A 19,355-nucleotide genomic window follows, 5' to 3' on the forward strand; every position below is an offset into this window, starting at 1 on the left:
AAACAGCCCATTTACACAGTGAGTTTAGGTTTAGCCCCTAGAAATCCTCTGTTCCAGACTGATGTCCCCAGACCAATTTTTATGTAAATTAATCAAAGCTAAAGCATTAGCTTGACCCAAACTTAATTACCAGAGCTTCAAGAAACAATCACGTGATCCGTTTCTGAAGAAAAGTGAATGGAGTTATGAATTATCTGTTCTAATGCCTCTCTCGTTAGCATGGATGGTTGAGTTCGCTGTATGAAAAACATATACATAAACTATGAAGTTCTTTGTGTTCTTTTGTCTCCTCTGCCAGGAGGATTAGGTCGAAGGGCTGTGGGGATTCTACTATACTGAATGTAAGGCAAACAAAGCTGGCCCCATGGGGCTAAGAAAGCAGGAAGGAACGCTGGGCCCAAGTGGCTGAGAACACAGCAGTCGCCCTTCAACCCCTTCAACGCAGGGGCCAGGTGCGGGGTGCAGGAGCTCACACATATTCTTGCCTTTAGAATGTCAGACCTGGCGGAGGGCTCTGGATTGAGCAAACTCGATCATTCTTAAATTTCAAAGCTGGAGACTTTATGTCACCTTCAATTTTCACACCACATTTCAGTGGGGAGAAATGAGAAAACAAAAGAAAGTATAGATTTCTATTCAGGAAATGACTGCCAAAATATTTTATGCACTCAGGTGAAACTGTCCAAGAGTAGAGACAAATGAAGAGGGCAGGAGAGAAAAACATTCCTTCCGAAGCACTGAAATGACCTTTCTGCTTGTCAGTGAAGATCGGGCCTTATGGTCAAGGCAACCCTGCTGTCCATCCAGAGCTGTCCATCCCCCTCTGTCACAACCCCAACCCCAACCCCATTGGCACTCGGACAAACCTAATCTTCTCAGCAGTGCCTGGTTCTATGGAATGGTGATCTTTCCATACTGAAGCCAGTGCAACACGGAGACCCTCAGGAGATGTAGTGACTCTGCTCCAAGAACTCCCTACTAGAGATACTGAGGCCGCATATAATGACTTAAAGCACCCAGAAAGGGCCAGGTGCGATGGCCGTGTTCCCATGTCCATGGAGATAGAGAATGCCACTCCCTCCATTAGTAGTGAAGGATGATGTCTTGTCGGTATCATTCACTACATAGACTGGGCACCATCAGGACATCAGACAGGAGCCTAAAATGTTGTCTAGTGCCACAGCCATTTCTCATCCATAAATGATGAACCTGGGACCCAGAGAGGGTGAAGTCTAATATCCTGTTTAGCCTTAGTCTAAAAACAACAGTGTTTGAAACACTATAATCTGTGGAACCCCGGGGAGTATAAGGTACTTACTTTACTAAGGATGGAAAGAAAGTAAGCTGTCATCCCTGACAACTATCTTGAGTGTGAGGAGCAATGTAACAGAGGGCCAGTTATATAGACAGCTATTGTTGGTGCTTCATGCTAGGCGCTTTATGAAAGGTGAGAATAAGATAAATTTTCTGTCTGTGCAACATGCACAATCCAGTAAGAGAGGAAAACACAGGACAGTCTGGAAGGAGTCTGACAGACAAGAAGAAAGAATTCCAGTGAATGACAGCCTTATACAAAACATAAATCCTACTTCGAGATAAGATATTTTGGCACCAAATATGAGTGACCATGACTCAGGAATACAGATTCAGCTAACCCCACATTAGATTTTTTTTTTCCTAATTTTCCCAATATCCTGTTCATTAAACCATTTTCTTATCAATCATACTATATATTGCCACAATGACAAAAAACATTTTTTGTATTTTTTTAATTTTCTGAGCATATACTTTTCCAAAAGGAGATCCACTTAGTGCAATCTCCTTGTCTATGTTTTGGATTTTCAAGATTTTATCTTTATTACTTTTTTAATTGTGTGTGTGAGAATGTGCACATGTGCACTCATGACTGAGCACACATGCATGAGTGTGCAGGGGGTAGGGGTAGGGGTGGGGGGAACAAGAGGCATAGAAGCCAGAAGAGGATGTCAGATCCTCTGGAGCTGGAGTTAGAGTAGTGATGAGCTGAGGGTACTGGAACCTTACTCAGGTCCTCTCTAAGAGTGGTACACACTCTTGGATGCTGAGCCATCTCTAAAGCTCCTACTTTTCCATTTTTAATCATTCCTTTTACTGGCTGAGAAGAGGTATCTAGGTAACGTGTTTGCTAGGAGACACATTGAAAACTAGACTATTTTCTGCTTGATTCAGTCTTTCCCTTTAGCCATTCTGGTGTTCGTACTTCTAGTTATTTTTCCAGAGAAAATCTAGAATTGAAAAACCCATGATTTCTTTTTTCTTTTTAACAGAAATGAAATTAATGTTCTCTCTCTTTATTCCTTGAGGTTGATTTTGTAACCCTAATTTTGTGACTTTACATTTATCATCAGTAAATGTCACATTGTTTCACTTTAACAAATGTCTCCAATGTTACCAGTCAATATATTGTTTCCCTCTCAACTTTCTGCCAACTAAAAATCATCTGAAAGTGATAAAAAAAAAAAAAAAAAAAGATGGAACTCTGTTTAATGTCTCCCTGGAAAGAGCCTTTTCCAGGATGTGGGATGCTTGTGTTCTTGTAACTGCAAGCATTTTGTGGATACTTATCCCTGGACCTCACATAACCAGCACCACTGGCACTTAACTTACAGCAGAAGGAACAGCTAGCTGCTCTCTCTTTGTCTTTATACCCAGTAGTGATAAAGATGGAACTGGTCTGAAGACTTCTCTATTGCTTACTACAACTTCCCAGATAATATAAGACCAATGGTAACACTGTATCATCTGAAGAAAGAAGGGAACAAATAATAGTTCTCATACACTTATGCCAGAGGTAAAAGGGGAAGAGATTCTTTTTTAATTAATTTATAGATGTATTTATTTTTTCATTCACTTTACATCCCAATTGCTGCCCCCTTGTCCCTCACACAGTCCCTTTCCCCATTACCCCTCCCCTTCTCCTCTGAGAGGGTGGAGCACTCCCTATCCCCCAACCCTGACATACCAAGTCTCTGCAGGGCTAGGCACATCCTCTTCCACCTAAGCCAGACAAGGCAGCCCAATTAGGGGAGCATATTCCACGGACAGGCAACATCTGTAGGGATAGTTCCTGCCCCAGTTGTTGGGGGAATCCACATGAACACTGAGCTGCACATCTGCTACATATGTGCAGGGGGCCTAGGTCCAGCCTGTGTATGTTCTTTTGTTGGTGGTTCAGTCTCTGAGAGTTCCCAAGGGTCCAGGTTAGTTGACTCTGTTGCTCTTCCTATGGAGTTCATATCTCTATGGGCCCACAATCCTTCCCCTAACTGTTTCATAAAAATAACAGAGTATTAATAGTGTCAAAGATTGGTTCTTGCCCATAGAATGGGTCTCAAGTGGGGCCAGTCATTAGTGGCCCATTCCCCCAGTCTCTGCTCCATCCGTGTCCCTGCATTTCTTGAAGACAGGATAAATTTTGAGTTGAAAGTTTTGTGGGTAGGTTATTTTCTCTATTGCTCCAATGTTTTCTGCCTGGCTACAGGAGGTAGCCTTTTCAGGTTCAATTATCCTGTTGCTGTGAGTCTCAGCTAAGGTTTGATTCCATTGATTCCTGAAGAGCCCCCTCCTCCCAGGTCTCTGTCAGGTCTGTGAGATGCCCCTCACCCCCCACCCCCACCAGCTGCAGATTTCTATTCATCCTCCTGGCCCTCTGGTCTTCTCTCTAGTCTCTTCCCACAACAGATCCTGAACCCTCCTCTTCCCCCTCCCCATCCCCTCTCCCATCCAGTTCCCTCCCTCCATCTGCCCCCTATGACTATTTTATTTCCCCTCCTAAGTGAGATTCAAGCATCCTTGCTTGAACCTTCCCTCTTGTTTAGTTTCTTTGGGTCTGTGGAGTGAAGTGTAGATAGCCTGTACTTTATGGCTAATGTCCACTTATAAGTGAGTACAAATCATGCCTGTCCTTTTGGGTATTTTTAAGTTCTATTCATTTACCTGCAAAATTCATGATGTATCTGGTTTTCATAGCTGAATAGTATTTCATTGTGTAGATGTACCACATTTTGTTTATCCATTTTTCAGTTGAGAGACATCTAGGTTGTTTTTAGATTCTGGCTACTGTGAATAAAGCTGCTATGAACATAATTGAGCAAGTGTCCCTGTGGTATAGTGGGGCATCTTTTGGGTATATGCCCAGGAGTGGTATAGTTGGGTCTTGAGGTAGAATTATTCCAAGTTTTATGAGAAACCACCAATATGATTTTGAAAGTGGTTGTACAAGTTTGCACTCCTACCAGCAATGGAGACCTGTTCCCCTTTCTCCACATCCTCACCAGCATGTGCTATCACTTGAGATTTTGATCTTAGTCATTCTGACAAATGTAAGATGGAATCTCAGGTTAGTTTTGATCTGCATTTCCCTGATGGCTAAGAATGTTTTAGCATTTCTTTAAGTGTTTCTCAGCCATTTGAGATTCCTCTATTGAGAATGCCCTTTAGTTCTGTACCCCATTGGTGGGGGGGAGTGGTATTTGGATTATTGATGTCTAATTTCTTGAGTTTCTATAAAGGTCTGTTGGGTCTGTTTGATTTTTAATCTCTGTTACTTTCATTATGTCTTTGTTTAGTTTTTGTCTGGATTAATTTTTGACCTGTCGATTGTTGAGAGTGGGATGTTGAAGACTCCTACTATTAATGTGTGGGGTTCAATGTGTGATTTAAGCTTTAGCAATGCTTCTTTTACAAATGTGGGAGCCCTTGTGTTTGGGGTATAGATGCTCAGAATTGAGATATTATCTTGGTAGATTTTTCCCTTGATGAGTATAAAGAATATTTCCCTGTTTCTTTTGATTAATTTTGTTTGAAAGTCTGTATTATTAGATATTAGAATAACTACTCCAGCTTGCTTCTTGGGCCTGCTTGCTTGGAAACCATTTTTTTCCCTCCATCTCTTTATTCTAAGGTAATGACTATCTTTGTTGCTGAGATGTGTTTCTTATATGCAGCAGAATATTGGGTCCTGTTTTTGCATCTATTCTGTTACCCTGTGTCTTTTTATTGGGGAATTGAGTCCATTGATGTTGAGAGATATTAATGACAAGTGATTATTACTCTGTGTTATTTTAATGTTGGTGGTGTTAGAGTGTGTGTGTGTGTGTGTGTGTGTGTGTGTGTGTGTGTGTGTGTGTGTGTTTCCCTTGTTTTTGCTGGTATGGAATTACTTATTTCCTGTGTTTTCATAGATGTAGTCATCCTCCTTGGATTGTATTTTCCTTCTGGTGTTTTCTGTAGAGCCAGATTTGTATACAGATATTGTTTAATTTGGATTTGTCTTGAAATATCTTGTTTTCTTCCTCATCTACAGTAATTGAAAATATTGTTGGGTGTAGTAGTCTAGATTGTCATCTGTGGTTTTGTAGAGATTTCAAGATAACTGTCTAGGTACTTCTAGCTTTTAAAGTCTATGTTATCAGGTATAATTCTGAGAGGTTTGCTTTTGTGTGTTACCTGACAGTTTCCACTTACCACCATTAATCTTCTTTTTTTGTTCTATAGATTTTGTGCTTTGATTATTATGTGACAGGAGGATTTTTAGTTTCTGGTCCAGTCCAATTGGTGTTCTATATGCTTCTTGTATGATTATAGGCATCTCTTTCTTTAGTTTGGGAAAGTTTTCTTCTATGATTTTGCTGAAAATATTTTTGGGCCTTAGATCCAGGACTCTTCACCTTCTTCTATTCCTATTATTCTTAGGTTAGGTGTTCTCATGGTATCCCAGATTTCCTGAATGTTTTGTGTCATGAATTGTTTTTAGATTTAACATTTTCTTTGACTTATGCATCAGTTTGTTCTATTGTATCTTGTACACCTGAGATTCTCTCTTCTATCTCCTGTATTTTGTCGGTGATGCTTGCATCTGTTGTTCCTGTGCTCTTTCCTAGGTTTTTCATCTTTAGGATTTTCTCAGTTTGTGTTCTCTTTATTGGTTCTACTTACACTTTCAGGTCTTACACACTTTTATTTATTTCCTCTACCTGTTTGATAGTATTTTTATGTATTCCTTTATAGGATTTACTCATTTCCTCTTTAAAGGCCTCTATCATTTTTATAAAATTGGATTTGTGGTCATTTTCTTATGCTTCAGTTGTGTTAGGATATCTGTGGCTTGCTGTAGAAGGGTAGCTATGCTCTGAAGGTGTCTTATTGCCTTGGCTTTTGTTAACTGTGTATTTTTGAGGACCTTTATCCATCTAGATGGCTTTGGTTCCTGGAAATTTATATTATAGTATGTATTGGGAGCAGGGTTAACCTGGATGGTCCTGATATAGCAAGCCTCTGATGGGTATCCTTGGGTTGGATAGTTCCTGTTCTGAAAGTCTTTGTGGATCAGGATCTGTAGGTCTATATGTTTTAGGAGCCATAGATCTAAGGAAGGTAGGCAGAGAGGTGGTGGGAAATTGGATGTCTCCCTGGGTTATCAGGCTGCTCAGGGCAGCTTGACATGCTCAGAGGACTCAGCTGGCAGGGAAGATGGGAGGAGGGAGAGAATCTAATATGTACAGTTCCAGATCAGCATGTGTGATGAAGGTGGGCGGAGAGAATGGAGGTCTGTTAGGGAAAGCAGCCTACTCAGGGCAGCTAGGCATTACTCAGAGGATTTGTCAGTGGAAATGGGTTCAGGAAGGGAATCTAACCTGTATGGTTCTGTGTCAGCAGGTCTGATGGAGGTGGGCAAAGAGGTGGTGGGAGAATGACAGTCTGGTCATCACCAGGAAGGGAAAATTGAAACAGGCATTTTACCACACTGTTTCATATGATCTAATACACCTAAGAAAGCAATTCTTAGTTATTTAGCAATTTCACTTCTGGGTGATGTTTGAATGATGTGAATATATTTTTCCATATAGGTATACACTGAAATGTTTTGGCACTGTTATTCAGAATAGTTCCAAATTAGAAATTACTTGATTTCATGTGGCATCATGTCTTCAGACAGCAGCCTCAGATATATCAGTAATAGGAAGGGTCAATTGATGCATGTGAAAAATAGGATTAAACTCACATACAAAATACTTGAAAGGTAAAATTTTTAAAAGTAGAGCACGTACTTTTGCTTACAGTAATTCAACGAGGCACCCACTAGAGAAAGCCACTATTGCTAGAAGAATTTTTTATCTGAGAGGGATTACGCATGAAGATAGTTTTGAGAATACATGTGAAGAGTCATCGAGATCTCTAATTGTGATTTGTGTGTTTTGCTCTATACATTTAAATGTTAAACTGTAAAATAAGGATATTTTCAAGAAAAGGATAAAGAGAAAATATCATGATAGTCAGACAGAGCTGGTGATGTGTTTAGAAGCCAGAATGGTTGTCACAGTGCTTTCCTCAGAGGCAGGCTCAGTGAGCATGGATAATAGACAGGAAGTGCCTTGGTAAAGTCTGCCGTCCCAGGGTGCACTCAAGTTCTTCAGGCCAGGATGTCATAGGCATTAACATATGTAGGTTCAAATGGAGATCTTGGAGAAAAAATATGTAGGTCATAATTCAGTATGAGTAGAGTGAAGCCTGAAAGCTTTTAAAAACCTTCTAGATAATTCCATTGTTGCTTGTCAATGGACCATAATTTGGAGATGAATAAGGAAAAGCAAGAGGAAAGGTTTGGATCGAATCCACATTTTAAAGGTCCTCTTTGCTAGCAATTTAAAACTTAGATAATACAAGGGAAAAAAGAAAAAAGAAAAGAAACAAAGTTCCAACCTTATGTACCCTGAGCCATAAAAGGGAGAGGAGAATGAAAATGAGAAAAGAAATATTTTAAGATGCCATCCATATTCAGGGCATCACTGAACTTTGGAGATGATGGGACAAAGTTACCTAAGACATCTTGAGGGTTCTAAGTTCAGCTACCACATACATAAACGAATATTCATGTTCATTATTTTACCAGATCTTTGGATCAAAAATGAACTTATGAAAAACTGATGTCATTAAAACAAAACTGGTGTCTGGCTTGTTTGGTCTTATACTGGCAGAGAAGAAACTAAGATGGTTATGGTGGAAGATCTAAGAATAGACTTATCAAGACAGAAGATGCAGGATGAAGAGTTATCTAAGTCAGCATTACCACATAACAAATAAGCCCTAAAATTCAGTGCTTTGAAGAAGAACACTTCTTGACTGCTCGAGATCAAGAACACATTCTGCTCAGTGCAGGGAGCTGCAAGAAACTCACAGTAGATCATAAGCTTTTGCAAATAGTCATATGATGTCTGTCCTCTGGCCATTTCTAAACCAAGTCACATTTAAAAAAAAAAAGTCTAATGTGAATGGAATGCCCCCACTCTGTCTCTGAAACAGACAGAGGAATGTAAGCCTTTTACAGGGAGAAGTAGGGACAAGATGAAAGAACAATGCCAGCATCACAGGGATGTACCACTGCAAACATTTCTAGCTCTCCTGTGTCTATCCTTTTTGTGCTTATAACCAATTTAAAGTCTAGGTTTGTTTGTCTGTTTATTATTTAAATTCAACAGTTAAACATTCTCAGTATAAAATCTTTCATTAGCATGAGGCAAAATGGACATATTTCATTATCCTATTTTAGTGAGTATTTACATGTTCAAGACTCTCTAGGGGAAAAGTCAAGGGATGTAGAAGAAAAGCCTTCATCCTTTCTTTGATCTTTTCTATATTCAGCCAACACTTAAATAGATTACTGAGATTTTATGCTGTTCTATTCCTTACTCATTTTCCTATGTGCTATTGATGAAGAAAGGAAGTACAGGTAGTATTTTAGCTTGGAGGGGTGATCTTAAATATACAAAATCACTGTATGTTAACAGATATCTAAATATTACCTGTGTAATCCAGAAAATGACCTGAAAATTTTAAGCCTTTCAGATCACTGTCTGCAAATGTCCAATTGATTGATAAACTGAATATTAATTGTGTCAAGAAAAAGAATAGGGTTTTGTTTCTTTGCCCAAATTATCATGACATTTCCACATAAAATAATTGATGTGAATTTAATTATTTGAAAACTGGCATTGGTGCCCTCCACTTCTATTTAAAGCACTCTTTGAATGTGATTAAAAGAAGGCATCTGAAGAATTTGTTCTTCAGACTTGGGATAAAGCTATGGACATGCACATCTTATTTCTTTTCTTTTTCAATCACTGTTCTGACAGGACAAGAGAATGACTCAACAAAGAGTGAGGGAAAAACTGAGACAGAATCCCCAAGCTCCTCTATGGAAACAGAAGGTACTATAGCCAATTGTTGGAAAGAATGAGAGGACTTCTCTATAGAAAGCATATGCGTGCATGCAGGCGTGTGTGCGTGTACATGTGTGTGTGTGAGCATGTGCATGTGTAAAAATGAGAGTCTATTAATGTGTATGAATGTATGTGAGATTGTGGCATGTGTGACTCCGTGTGAGTACATGTATGTGAGTGTGCGAGTCTCTGAATGTATATGTGAGCTCCCCTCCCCGTGTGTGTGTGTGTGTGTGTGTGTGTGTGTGTGTGTGTGTGTGTGTGTGTGTGCATGCGTGCACATGCTGATGTATGGAGAGCCAGCTTTAGGCTTTATGTAAGTTTTATCTTGGAAGGTTATAAAAAGACTGCTCTGTAGACACTGTGTTTTCTCAACAATTCCTACTTAAATATCCTTGAGTCTATTTTTGTCTGCTTTTATTTAGACCTTTCACCAAATCAAGAAGATGCCACAATTGTGGAACAACCAGAAGTGATCCCCCTGATAGATGACCAAGAAGCACAGGAAGGTGGAGAAGGTAGGAATGCTCTTGAATTAACCATCACAATCAGAGAGGTTACATGGATGGAAACCTGCCTAGAGTCCAAGTACCAAAGCTGTCTTCCACAGATGCAGCTAAAAAAGGGAGAAATGAACACATTTGTGACCTCAAACTTGTTTTTGAAACTAGAGTAAAATCCAAAAGTAATAAAAGGTGTTATTGACAACACCTCTGTCTTTCTAAATTAAATGTAGGTGTACTCGATATTTTTTAATTTCATTTAAAATGTAAAACTCTAACATTGAGAAAGTCTGTAAGAAATCAAAATCATAAAATAGAGGGATGAAATCCTAGGAAAACTGAAGTGGCTTTAAAACAAATAGATCAAACCTTTGTACTAATTTCATTCTGCCTTCCTTTGTTTTTTTTTAATTATTGTTTGTTTGTTTGTTTTTCTTTTTATTGGATATTTTATTTATTTACAATACAGATGTGATCCCCTTTCCCCATTTTCACTCTCTAGAACCCTTATCCTATACCCCCTCTTCATTTATGCTTTTATACCATTTTGATTACATGCATGTATTAAGGTCAGTTCTAGGTTGAGGGTCTAGCAATACAATAGATGCAAACAGTCCAGGAACAAGCAATATAATAAACACAAATAGTCAAAGAAAAAGCAAGGCATTAAACCCCATTATGTGAACACTCCCAGGATCACTGTTTCTAAAGGCTTATCAGGATGATCAAAGTATCTGAGCCTAATTCCCTGTCCTAGCCCAAGGTCATTTTCATGTCTGAAGCCTACTTCCTTGGTCTAGCCTAAAATTTAGATTCCTGTCTGAAATTAATTCTTTGTTCTAGCCTAATATTTAGATTCCTGGCTGGAATCTTTCTTTGTTATAGCCTACGATTTAGATTCCTACCTAAAATTACTTCTTTGTTCTAGTCTAATGTCAGATTCCTGCTTGAAGCCTACTTCCTTTTTCTTGGCCAATGTCATACTTCTGCCAAGCAGCCCATTTTCTTGTCCTTAGCCCATGTCAGCTTCTTGCTAAGCAGCCCCAAAGGCTCTCCACCTCACCCCCTTTTTTATTTTATTTTCGTTAACAAGACTGAGCTTTTCTTAGGTCATTCTGACAAGAATGCCTTCCTTACCTGTCATGGAATATGCATTATCAAAAGCAATGCACTTTTATCTTAGGTTGGTAAGGCTCTGTGCAGAATCTTATCTGTCCTTGGTGTGCCAGCCTGTTAATTTAATATCTCTGTCTGGGGGTCCATTTTCAGGTTCAAGCCATGTACTTTGGCTGCCAACATGTTGATGTTGTTGAAGATAAGCTTTAACATGATGGGCAGGAATAAAAATATTCCCAGGACAAGAAGGGCTAGCCTGATCAACCTATATATGCCATTCCTGAGGTTTGATAGGAATGGAAATACTGACTTAAGGCCATGGATAATTTTATCGGCATTATCTGCAGCATCAAAGGTCAACAGAGCAGCATTCTTTAAATTCTTAATGTCAGTATGCAAAGTTAGCACACCCAGAGAGGTGTTAGGATTATGCCAAATATCCTACAGGTGTCTTTAACCTTTTTTCTAATTATAATGACAATCATTGTGAATTTCAAAAGTAACACTACTCCAGTGATATTTGTCATGACACTTGGGATGGTTCCTAACACTTTTTTTTTTTTTTTTTTTTTTTTTTTTTTTTTTTTTTTTTTTTTTTTTTTGGCTCCTAACTCTTGAACCCTGAAGCTCCTTCAGATAATTTGAATGGGTTATAGAGCATCATTCATTGTTCCAGATACCTATATAAACCCTTTTGTATACTCAATACATTAGTAACATTTTTTTTGCTAGATGGTTAACAAAAACAGTTGTTTTAACTCCTTGAGTCAATGCTATTGCAAAAGCAGTGGTGCTAGCAATTAATGAAATTAAAGCTGTTATACCAGCAATAATGAAGCCTGCTACTCTCTTGCTTCTGCTTAAAGCCTAACTCACTTCTTCTGGCACTTTCAAACACCTTCCTCAGGATGATATTTTCCAGTTCCATCCATTTGCCTAGGAATTTCATGAACTCATTGTTTTTAAGAGATGAGTAGTACTCCATTGTGTAAATGTACCACATTTTCTGTATCCATTCCTCTGTTGAAGGACATCTGGGTTCTTTCCAGCTTCTGGCTATTATGAATAAGGCTGTGAACATAGTGGAGCATGTGTCCCTGTTGTATGTTGAAACATCTTTTGGGTATATGCCCAGGAGTGGTATAGCTCGGTCCTCAGGTAATATTATGTTCAATTTTCTAAGGAACTGCCAGACTGCTTTCCATAGTGGTTGTACCAGCTTACAATTCAACCAACACTGGAGGAGTGTTCTTCTTTCTCCAAATCCTCGCAAGCATCTGATGTCACCTGAGTTTTTGATCTTAGCCATTCTGACTGGTGTGAGGTGGAATCTCAGGGTTGGTTTGATTAGCATTTCCTTGATGACTAAGGATACTGAACACTTCTTTAGGTGCTTCTCAACCATTTGAGTTTCCTCAGTTGAGAATTTTTTGTTTAGCTCTGTACCCCATTTTAATAGGGTTATTTGATTGTCTAGAGTCTAATTTCTTCAGTTCTTTGTATACCTTGAATATTAGCCCTCTATCAGATGTAGGATTGGTAAAGATCTTTTCCCAATCTGTTGGTTGCTGCTTTATCCTATTGATAGTGTCCTTTGCTTTACAGAAGCTTTGCAGTTTTATGAGGTCCCATTTATCAATTCTTGACCTTAGAATATAAGCCATTTGTGTTCTGTTCAGGAACTTTTCCCCTGTGCCCATGTGTTCGAGGCTTTTCCCCATTTTCTCTTCTATTATTTTCAGTGTAGCTGGTTTTATATGAAGGTCCTTGATCCACTTGGACTTGAGCTTTCTACAAGGAGATAAGTATGGATCACTTTGCATTCTTCTCCATGCTGACCTCCAGTTGAACCAGCACCATTTGTTGAAAATGGTGTTTTTTCCACTGGATGGTTTTAGCTCCTTTGTCAAAGATCAAGTGACAATAGGTATGGGGGTTCATTTCAGGGTCTTCTATTCTATTCCATTGATCCTCCTGCCTGTCTCTGTTCCAATACCATGCAGTTTTTATCACTATTGCTTTGTAGTACAGCTTGAAGTCAGGGATGGTGATTCCCCTAGAAGCTCTTTTATTGCTGAGAGTAGTTTTCCCTATCCTGAGTTTTTTATTATTCCAAATAAATTTGAGGATTGCTCTTTCTATCTCTGTGAAAAATTGAGTGAGAGATTTTGATGGGGATTGCATTAAATCTGTAGATTGCTCTCAGCAAGATAGCCATTTTACTATATTAATCTTTCCAATCAACGAGCATGGGAGATCTTTCCATCTTCTGAGATCTGCTTTGATTTCTTTCTTTCGGGACTTGAAGTTCTTGTCATACAGGTTTTTACTTGCTTGATTAGATTCACACCAAAGTATTTTATATTATTTGTGACTATTGTGAAGGGTGTCATTTCCATAATTTCTATCTCAGCCTGTTTATCTTTTGAGTAGAGAAAGGCTACTGTTTGTTTGAGTTAATTTTATATCCAACCACCTTGCTAAAGTTGTTTATCAGGTTTAGGAGTTCTCTGGTGGAAGTTTTAGGGTCACTTAAGTATACTATCATATCATCTGCAAATAGTGAAATTTCGACTTCTTCCTTTCCAATTTGTATCCCTTTGACCTCCTTTTGTTGCCTAATTGCTCTGGCTAGGACTTCCAGTACTATATTGAATAGGTAGGGTGAGAGTGGGCAGCCTTGTCTAGTCCTTGATTTTAGTGGGATTGCTTCAAGTTTCTCTCAATTTAGTTTGATGTTGGCTACTGGTTTGCTGTATATTGCTTTTACTATGTTTAGGTATGCACCTTGGATTCCTGATCTTTCCAAGACTTTTATCATGAAGGGATGTTGAATTTTGTTAAATGCTTTCTCAGCATCTAGTAATATAATCAGGTGTTTTCTTTTTCTTTGAGTTTGTTTATATAGTGGATTACATTGATGGATTTCCATCAATGAAATATATTGAGCCAACCCTGCATTCCTGGGATAAAGCCTACTTGATCAGTACAATTGTTTTGATGTGCTCTTGGATTCAATTTTCGAGAATCTTATTGAGTATTTTTGCATCAATATTCATAAGGGAGATTGGTCTGAAGTTCTTTTTTTTTGTTGAGTCTTTGTGTGGTTTAGGTATGAGTGTAATTGTGGCTTCATAGAATGAATTGGGCAGTGTTCCTTCAGTTTCTATTTTGTGGAACAGTTTATAGAGAATTGGTATTAAGTCTTCTTTGAAGATCTGATAGAATTCTGCACTAAAATCATCTGGTCTCAGGGTTTTTTTGGTGGGGAGACTTTTAATGACCGCTTCTACTTCTTTTGGGGTTATGGGACTGTTTAAATGGTTTGTCTGCTCCTGATTTAACATTGGTAACTGGTATTTGTCTAGAAAATTGTTTATTTTATCTAGATTTTCCAATTTGTTGAGTATAGGCTTTTGTAGAAGGTTCTGATGATTTTTTTAATTTCCTCGTTTTCTGTTGTTATGCCACCCTTTTCAGTTCTGATTTTATTAATTTGGATACTGTCTTTCTCCCCTCTGATTAGTCTGGCTAAGGGTTTATCTATCTTGTTGATTTTCTCAAAGAACCAGCACCTGTTTTATTGATTCTTTGTATAGTTCTTTTTATTTCTACTTGGTTGATTTCAGCTCTGAATTTGTTTATTTCTTGCTGTCTATTCCTCTTTCTTATATTTGCTTCTTTTTTCTAGAGCTTTCAGATGTGTTATCAAGCTGTTAGTGTATGCTCTCTGCAGTTTCTTTTTGTAAGCACTTGGAGCTATGAGTTTTCCTCTTAGCACTGCTTTCATTGTGTTCCATAAGTTTTAATATGATGTGTCTTCATTTTCATTAAATTCTAAAAGTCTTTAATTGCTTTCTTTATTTCTTCCCTGACCACATTATCATTGAGTAGAGTCTTGTTCAGTTTCCATGTGAATGTGGATTTCTCATTGTTTTTGTCATATTGAAGATTAGCCTTAGTCCATGGTGATCTGATAGGATGCATGAATTTTTTTTTTGTATCTGTGGAAGTCTGTTTTGTGACCAATTATATGGTCTATTTTAGAAAATGTATCATGAGGTGCTGAGAAAAAGGTATATTCTTTTGTTTTAGGGTAAAATGTTCTATATCTATATTTAATATTCTTTTTAATTATTATTTAATTATTCTATTTAATATTCTTTCTTTGTTTTGTGCATTTGATGTTTTGATTATTGTGTGATGGGAGGTATTTCTTTTCTGGTCTAGTCTATTTTGAGTACTATAGGCTTCTTGTATGTTTATGGGCATCTCTTTCTTTAGATTAGGGAAGTTTTCTTCTATAATTTTGTTGAAAATATTTATTGGCCCTTTAAGTTGGGAATCTTCACTCTCATCTATACCTATTATCCTTAGGTTTGGTCTTCTCATTATGTCCTGGGTTTTCTGGATGCTTTGTGTTAAGAACTTTTTGCATTTTGCATTTTCTTTGACAGTTGTGTCAATATTTTCTATGGTATCTTCTGTACCTGAGATTTTCTCTTCTATCTCTTGTATTGAAAGGTCCGGGACTCCCCAAAAAGGGGTCCACTTAAGTCACAGGATAACACGCACCCAAAGGACACACGAGAGACCGTCTTGCTGTAAAATACATGAGGTGGTTTATTATATCAGAGCTCTGGGCCAGCCCATATCCCCATATCTCACATAGGAGATAGAGGGACTGACCTCGTGGCTCAGGGGCATAGCGCTTATATATGGGCGGGGTAGGGAAAAATCGAACTTTCTCGCGGGTGCACAGGATTGGTTGTTTTACCTTTTTTGAACACTAGTAGGCCGTACCATGGGGCAGGGTGTAGTTCTTCCCTTGGCCAGTCAGTTTCTGGGATGTTCTTAACAGGCCTTTGTACTGTAACTCCCCCCTCCTCTGTAACTAATTAGATGGACCCAAACCTGCTGGCAGGTGCTTTTCTGCCCAAGGTCTAAGGCGAAAAATTTACACATTTTTGATAAGATGGCCTTTATAATTTTTCACTCTACATATTCTGTTGGTGATGCTTGTGTCTATAACTCCTGATTTCTTTTCTAGGTTTTTTTTTTTTTTTAAATCTCCAGGGTAGTCTCCCTTTGTGATTTCTTTATTATTTCTACTTCCATTTTTATGTCCTGGTTAGTTTTGTTCAATTCCTTCACCCGTTTGGTTGTGTTCTCTTGTAATTCTTTAAGGGATTTTTGTGTTTCCTCTTCAAGGGCTTCTACCTGTTTACCTGTGTTCTCCTCAATTTCTTTGACAGTGTTATTTATGTCCTTCTTAAAGTCCTCTATCATCATTATTAGAAGTGATTTTAAATCTGAATCTTGCTTTCCTGGTGATATGGGGGATTCAGGACTTTCTAATGTGGGAGAACTAGGTTCTGATGATGCCAAGTACCCTGGGTTGCTTATGCTTATGTTCTTGTGCTTCCCTTTTGCCATCTGGATCTCCTTAGTGCTACCTGCTGTGTCTCTGACTGGAGCTTGTCTTTCCTATTATCTTGGTTGTGTCTGAACTGTTTGGGGTGGGCGTTGCTGCTGTCATTAAAGCTGCTGCCTGGGATCTGCTCATTGCTCTGGCTCTGACAGGAAGGAACTGGCTCTGGGCCAGGAGGGAATTTCTGGGTCCCAGTTACTCCCTGTTTGGGGCGGGTGTTGCTGTTTCCTTACTTAAGTTACTTCCTGGGTTAGAGCTCCTGGGAGCCCTGCTTCCTCTGGGTTTTGTGAGATTGGTTGCAGAGCTGCTGCTCTGGATCTGCTCAGTGCTCAGGTGCAGACCGGAAGGGGCCCTGCCTTCCTTTGAATGATGATATTTAAAGAAGCATGGAAAAGTCCTCATTCTTTGAACCTTCTAAGTTGTAAACCTTGTCTGATAATCATAGAATAGAAAAATATTGAATCACATTTAAAAATTAAACTGAGTCATAATGATTTCCACCATGATAAAAGGTATAAATATTTTATAAATAATAAAATAGCAGTTGCAAAAGTACTGTATTGAAGAGAATTTTTATGAAAATATCAGGGGATAGGTTAGAGAAATGGCTCAAAGGTTAAAAGCACTGACTGCTCTTCCAGGGGTTCTGAGTTCAATTCAGAGCAACCACAGGCTGGTTCACAACCATCTGTAATAGGGTTTGATGCCCTCTTCTGGTGTGTCTGGAGACAAGAATACTATATTCACATACATAAACTAAATAATTTTTTTAAAAAATCAGGGGAATTTAGTATTTATAGAAGAAATGGAGGACTCCAATTCTTAAATGTCTCTTTAAAAGGTTCATGGAATGATCTGTTACATCATCTCACAAGTCACAACCTTCTTAGATCAGTAGGTGTTTGCAATAGGAATAGCAGCATCATGACTCAGTAGACCTTGTTTGTGGAACACCATGAACAATTTTTCTTCCAAATTAAAACACAGACATGATCTCAATTGTAAAATCAGGTCAATTGCAAGTATAGCTTCCAAGTTACGAACACTTCTTGGCAGGAACATTGATGTCATTTAATTGCTGAGCTACGGTAGTGATTTTGACACTCTTAAAACAACCCACTCTATTTACCTCACACAGGTCTTCTCTATCTTTGCTGTGCTCTTCTCAATTACAAATCAGAGTTCAGCCTCATGGCACAATGTTTGTGGCAAGTCAAATAAACGTTATATCTGGAGATGCTTATCTGACAGTCATAAGAGAGAATCAATGCAACCTTCACTCAGATTCAGATCTATAATATGATTTAAAAATTAGTATATGAACATTCCAAGTTTTAGACTCTATCACTAAAATGAAAACAGATACAGTGATTTCCCATTTGCTTGATTTTTCTCTTGAAGAAATTACTTGTTTTCATACAGTATCTGAAAATGTAAATGCATTAAAGAATATCAAACAATTTATACATTCTTGCCTTGGTAATTTGACCTATAGAGGAAGCCCACATTCCCCACAAAGTCTCCTACTATGAAACTTTTCTATAGTTATTGAAGTTTACTCTCCCTCTGTTCTTTGTAAGTTGCCAACCCTCTTTTGTTGGTGCTGGAACATGTGGAAAGCCAAGGGCAAATTGAATGCATTACCTCTGTTATCTTATTCTTTGCATCAGCAGAAAAGTGGAAAGCTATTCTGTTACATGTAAGAAAGTGCTTATACTGTACTTATGTTGATAATAATAAGACACACTGGGTAAACTATAAGAACAAGGCTCATTTGGGCTCACGTTTCTGAAAGTATAAGGTCAAGGGCCTGCATCTGGTGAGGGTTGGCAGAGTCCTGAGATGACACAAATGTAACATGAAATGAGAAACAGAATATATAGACATTTGTATTTGCTTGTGTATGTGTGAATATATGTATATCTTTGAGTGTTCACTTGCTCATACATGCATTCCTAGTCTCTCTCTCTCTCTCCTTATAAATTCATTAGGATTCAATTACATAAGATTTAACCTAATGACCTTGGCCCACTTCTAAACAACACAGGCAAATTAAATCTCCACCCATTTAATTCTTGACAATGGGTATTGAATTTTAACATGTGAAGTTTTGGTAGACACTCAAGCCATGGTAGCCCCCAAAAGAAAGGAAGAGAAAGTAAACTAATGACACCCTGAGGAGGTACATTCATATCACTGACAACTGAATGACATCAGACTGTTTATTTAATTTATTTACATCAGGGTGCTCATCTGTATGACAGTGATGACCAAAGTAGTAGACACACCATTTGCAGTGAACACTCAACCACATGTGTACATGTCAGACACTTGCAAAAAGACATGGTACATAAAGTATTTAGTCTGTATCCCAGTTTGATGAATTGATGACAATGTGAAGAGGATCCACAAGGAAATTCCCCAAGTCCATTCATTGCTATCTATAACTATTAGAATCCATAAACATGTACATATAGTACTACCTTCAACACCAAATAATTGCTGACATTTGATTGATAGAACCACCTTCTAAAGGTAGTAGAATATTGTTATATACTTCTTACCTGATGATATTTTTATCCTATAGAAATGAAAGTATTACTGGATAATATGGTATAAAAGTTCCCTCACCTATAAACTGGCTTTTCTTCATTGAGACCTTAATTTTGTTTTGCAAATAATAATAAAACCATGATCTCTCTCTCTCTCTCTCTTTTTTTTATAGCAAGGTGCAGTTGAGCTATTGGTCATCCTCCATATGAAAGTCAATGAGTAAATTCAAAATGCTTACAATTTATTTTGCTTTCTTTAGATTCTGATAGTTATTTTTAAAACTCTGCTTTGAAAACATTTTAAGAATCTACCTCCAGGTTTTGTGTGTACTCAGGAAGGCATCACTTAGTGGAAAGATAATGCATGTATATTAAGAATTAGATATGAACAAAACAAATTGGTGCCCTGTCTTATTTGTAGAAATGTTCTTTGTAACTCAGAAAACACTCCATCTCTTTTAATATGAGAATCTTTCCATTGAGACAGACAGTGGTT

The 19,355-nt window shown here is 38.1% G+C and overlaps 1 protein-coding gene across 12 annotated transcripts in view; it reads left to right on the forward strand.

Annotated features, from left to right (window-relative positions):
- The window catches only part of Macrod2 (mono-ADP ribosylhydrolase 2), a 1,857,339-nt gene that overhangs the window by 1,770,832 nt on the left and 67,152 nt on the right, over positions 1–19,355 (forward strand). For all 12 annotated transcript variants that reach the window (XM_076929849.1, XM_076929852.1, XM_076929850.1 and 9 more), the window contains 2 exons: positions 9,171–9,245; positions 9,683–9,775. In XM_076929849.1, coding sequence (XP_076785964.1) covers positions 9,171–9,245; positions 9,683–9,775 — 168 coding nt within the window. The remainder of the gene's footprint in view (positions 1–9,170; positions 9,246–9,682; positions 9,776–19,355) is intronic.

The sequence above is a fragment of the Arvicanthis niloticus genome, chromosome 2, assembly GCF_011762505.2.
Source record: "Arvicanthis niloticus isolate mArvNil1 chromosome 2, mArvNil1.pat.X, whole genome shotgun sequence".
In the NCBI taxonomy this organism is placed as follows: domain Eukaryota; kingdom Metazoa; phylum Chordata; class Mammalia; order Rodentia; family Muridae; genus Arvicanthis; species Arvicanthis niloticus.